This window comes from Eriocheir sinensis, chromosome 17 (assembly GCF_024679095.1).
Source record: "Eriocheir sinensis breed Jianghai 21 chromosome 17, ASM2467909v1, whole genome shotgun sequence".
Classification (NCBI taxonomy): domain Eukaryota; kingdom Metazoa; phylum Arthropoda; class Malacostraca; order Decapoda; family Varunidae; genus Eriocheir; species Eriocheir sinensis.
Window position 1 is genome coordinate 4,528,623 of NC_066525.1, and position 4,643 is coordinate 4,533,265.

Below are 4,643 nucleotides of genomic sequence, written 5' to 3' on the forward strand. Positions count from 1 at the left end.
GGTGATGGTGGTAATGTAGTAGTAGTAGTAATAGTAGTAGTAATAGTAGTAGTAGTAGTAGTAGTAGTAGTAGTAGTAGTAACAATATACGAACACCCCCTAAAAAAAACTGTCCCATTTTTTCAAAGCATCCTCAGAACCTGTTACACTTCCTCTCTCTCTCTCTCTCTCTCTCTCTCTCTCTCTCTCTCTCTCTCTCTCTCTCTCTCTCTCTCTCTCTCTCTCTTACCCTTCTAATTAAAGACCCTCATAGTCTCCTTTTATCTCATCTATTAATCTTCTCAGCCTCATCGCCTTCTCTATCCTACTCTCTCTCTCTCTCTCTCTCTCTCTCTCTCTCTCTCTCTCTCTCTCTCTCTCTCTCTCTCTCTCTCTCTCTCTCTCTCTCTCTCTCTCTCTCTCTCTCTCTCTCTCTCTCTCTCTCTCTTTCTTTCTCCTCTTAAGCCAAAATCAGTCACCCTTTTAAAATAGTTATGGAGACGCTTCTGTAATCTATGTTATCTCGTTTTCTTTCTCCCTTCTCTCTTATTGCTTTCACTCCTTTTCACTTTCTCTCTCGTTCTCTTTCTCTCAGAGCGTCTGGGAATACCTTTAACTTTAGCTTCAGTACCTCAACGCCATATTCAACCCCCTATTACACTATTAAACACCACTATTTCATTATTATTACCTTTATTAACATCATCCTCCATTTGTTGTCTTTCCTTAAGAGGTAAAAAGGGAGATCTGCCAGTTTGGTGGAGAGGAAATATGTAAAAGATAGGAAAATAAGAATGAGGAGGAGGAAGAATAAGTAAACAAGGAAGAGACGATGATTAGCTCCTTCCGTACGAGGTTTGAGAGGATATGTTGGTGAGAATCTATGTAGCTCTACCTCCAATACCTCAACGCCATATCCAACTCCCTCCCACATCATTAAACACCCCCATTTACTTGTTATTATCTACCACATATGTTGCCTTTCCTTAACTCCTTCCTTACGTGGTTTGAGCGGATCAGTATGTTGGTGATTCTGCTCAACTGTGTGACGCTGGGGATGTACCAACCCTGCGTGGACGAGCTCTGCACCACCCACCGCTGCAAGATACTACAGGTGGGTGAGGGGGTGGAGGTGGAGTGGTGGAGGAGTAGAATAGTGTCTGTGGATGGGAGGGTGGAGTGGTGGAGGGTGGAAGTGAAGAAGGGAGGAGGGAAGAAATGAGGGTGTGTGGGAGGGGGAAGGGATAGGGGTGTCTGTGTATGAGTGGGTGTGGATGTGGGTGAGTGGATGAGTGTCTATGGATGTTTGTGGATGTGGGCGTATTTGTGTGTGGGTGGGTCTTCCTATCTATGTGGGTTTTCTCTCTTATCTGTCTGTCACCTGTCCGATTCTTTTAATTAACCTAACCTTACCTAACCTAACTGACTCGAAACTCTTCATATCAGTTACATCATTAGTTAAAAAGTAAATGACGAAGAATACCATACAAAAAGTGATTCCGACGTAGTTTAGGAGTAAGTGATTAAGTGTCAATTAGTAAGATGAGAAGTAAATGAATAGAGAAAAGGATAGAAGGGAGAAGTGGTTATGCGTAAGATAGTAAGATGAAATAATAAATGAATAACGAGGTGGAGAAGAGGAAGTTTGTAATCAGGTGGGACTCAAATACACACAAAAAAAAAAATGATTGTGTAAATTAGTAAAATGAAAAGTAAATGAATAGAGAAAAGGATGGAAGGAAGAAGTGGTTATGTGTAAGATAGTAAGATGAAATAATAAATGAATAACGAGGAGGAGAAGAGGAAGTTTGTAATCAGGTGGGACTCAAATACACACAAAAAAAAATGATTGTGTAAATTAGTAAAATGAAAAGTAAATGAATAGAGAAAAGGAGAGAAGGAAAAAGTGATCATGTGTAAGATAGTAAGATGAAATGATAAATGAATAACGAGGAGGAGAAGAGGAAGTTTGTAATCAAGTGGGACTCAAAATAAACACACACACACAAAAAAAGATAAAAAGTACATCAAATAAATCAATAAATAATGATGCAAGACAGACAGTAGCGCAAAGTCTCCTGGCACTAATTCACGTAACGACTGAGAGCCAAAAAAAAAAAGTGAGAGTCAGATTGGGTTGCGAAATGTCACAGGCCAAAAAAAAAAGTTTAAAATATTGATTCACCCTCCGCTGTGTGTGTGTGTGTGTGTGTGTGTGTGTGTGTGTGTGTGTGTGTGTGTGTGTGTGTGTGTGTGTGTGTTATGGCATATTGATGACCACTTCAGCTTTATTGATTTCCGCTTTTCTTGTTGTTGTTGTTGTTGTTGTTATTGATGATGTTATTACCCCAAGTGATGATGATAATGATGATGACTGAAATTTGGTTCAAGGACGCTTCCCTACTTACTTACCCGCCTACCTACCTACCTTCCTAATTACTTACCTTAACCCCCTTTGTCTCTACTCAACTAATTATTCTTTTATTTATCGATGAAGTAAAGAAAGAGAGCGAAAGTAAAAACACACACACACACACACACACAGAGAGAGAGAGAGAGAGAGAGAGAGAGAGAGAGAGAGAGAGAGAGAGAGAGAATATATATAAGGAAAACGCAATAAAGGAGATGAGGAAGACGAGAATAACCAGTAACCAAGAGAGAGAGAGAGAGAGAGAGAGAGAGAGAGAGATTTCAATAAACGTCAAATCTCTCGTTCATGGATGGAACGACTTAATCCACTTGAAAGAAAAGGATCAGAGAGTAATAATAATAATAATAATAATAATAATAATAATAATAATGATAATAATAATAATAGTGGATTTGTTTCTGCTAATGTTGTTCCTCTTCCTCCTCTCTTCCTCTCTCTCTTCCTCCTCCTCTTTTTATTTTTATTTTTATACCTTATTCTCTTCGTCTCCTTTTACTACTACGATTACTACTACTACTACTACTTCTACTACTACTACTACTACTACTTCCCTCCTCCTCCTTCTCCTCCTCCTAACACTCCCTTTATATTTTACTTTTCTTCATCTCTTCCTCCTCCTCCACCTCTACCACCCCTCTTCTTCTTCTTCTTCTTCTTCTTCTTCTTCTTTTTCTTCTTCTTCTCCTTCCTCTTCTTCTTTTTCTTCTTTTTCTTCTTCTTCTTAACACCGCACCATCATCATCACTCTCTTCTTCTTTCCCTTCTACAGATGTTCGACGACGCCATCTTCGCCTTCTTCTCGGTGGAAATGGTGATCAAGATGGTGGCGATGGGCTGGTCGGGGAAGGGCGCATACATGGCAGACTCCTGGAACAGACTCGACCTCTTCATCGTGGTGGCGGGGTGAGTGTGTGCGTGTGTTTGTGTGTTTATGGAGGGAGAGGTTGAGGGGGCTGGGGGGGTGAGAGGGACGAGAGCTAACCTAATGCAGCCTGACCTAACCTAATCCCTACCTAACCTCACCTAACCTAACCTAACCCAACTTAACCTCTACCTAAGCTATCCTCTATCTAACATTACCTAACCTAACCCAACTTAACCTCTACCTAAGCTATCCTCTATCTTACATTACCTAACCTCACCTAACCTAACCTAACCCAACTTAACCTCTACCTAAGCTATCCTCTATCTAACATTACCTAACCTCGCCTAACCTAACCTAGCCCAACTTAACCTCTACCTAAGCTATCCTCTATCTAACATTACCTAACCTAACCTCTACCTAAGCTAATCTCAACCTTACCTAACCTCTATATACCTGATCTAACCTCTACTTAAGCTAATCTCAACCTCACCTAACCTAACTTAACCTAATCTAAACCTAACCTAACCTAACCTAACCTAACCTCTATATACCTAACCTAACCTATACCTAAGCTTTCCTCTACTTAATCTAACCTCTACCTCTACCTAACTTAACCTAACCCATGCTATCCTCTACCTAACCTAACCTAACTTAACCGTCTTCATCTTCTGTCAGGGTGAGTAAAGAAAAAATAAAGAAAGAGAGAAAAAAAGAAAACCCTTACTTGGCCCCGCTGTGTGCGTGTGTGTGTGTGTGTGTGTGTGTGTGTGTGTGTGTGTGTGTGTGTGTGTGTGTGTTTCTCCAGAGTTTCCAAAAGTTTTCCAGAGACAGCTGAAGTTACCATTGTCTCTGTTTTTTTTCTGTTTTTTTCTTTTCTTGGACTTATCTGTTACTTGTCTGTGTCTGTCTGTCTCTTTTGGCCTTTCTGTTTTGTTTGTTTGTTTGTTTTATCTCCCATTTCCTGTATCATTCTTTTTCCATTTCCTTTTTTATCTTTTTTTCTTTATCTCTTTTTCTGTTTTAATCTCCTTTTATTCATCTTCTTATATCTCTCTTTTTCTTTCTTTTCTTCTCTTTTTTTTAATTTATCCTTTCCATTTTCAATCTTGGTTTTTTTATTTAGGTTTTTTCTATTTCCTTTATCTCCTCTTCTGTCTTAATCTCATTCTATTCATTTTATTATTTCGCTTCTCATTATTTATCTTTTTTATTCATTCTTTCTGTGCCTCTGTATCGCTTTTCTTTAATTCTCTGTTCCTCAATTTCGCTTTTATTTCTTCTCTCTCTTTATCTTCTCATGTGGTGTTCTTATCTTATTCTCTCTCTCTCTCTCTCTCTCTCTCTCTCTCTCTCTCTCTCTCTCTCTCT

The 4,643-nt window shown here is 39.3% G+C and overlaps 1 protein-coding gene across 15 annotated transcripts in view; it reads left to right on the top strand.

Moving 5' to 3' along the window:
* Positions 1 to 412: 412 nt before the first annotated feature.
* Positions 413 to 4,643, top strand: part of LOC126999808 (voltage-dependent T-type calcium channel subunit alpha-1G-like) — an 86,812-nt gene continuing 82,581 nt past the window's right edge. For 10 of the 15 annotated variants that reach the window (XM_050862791.1, XM_050862788.1, XM_050862789.1 and 7 more), the window contains exons 1-2: positions 416 to 1,093; positions 3,180 to 3,313. In XM_050862791.1, the coding sequence (XP_050718748.1) occupies positions 953 to 1,093; positions 3,180 to 3,313 (275 nt within the window). In that variant the 5' untranslated portion in view covers positions 416 to 952. Of the gene's footprint in view, positions 1,094 to 3,179; positions 3,314 to 4,643 lie in introns of all 15 variants that reach the window. The other 5 variants (XM_050862801.1, XM_050862799.1, XM_050862800.1 and 2 more) reach the window with 2 other exon arrangements.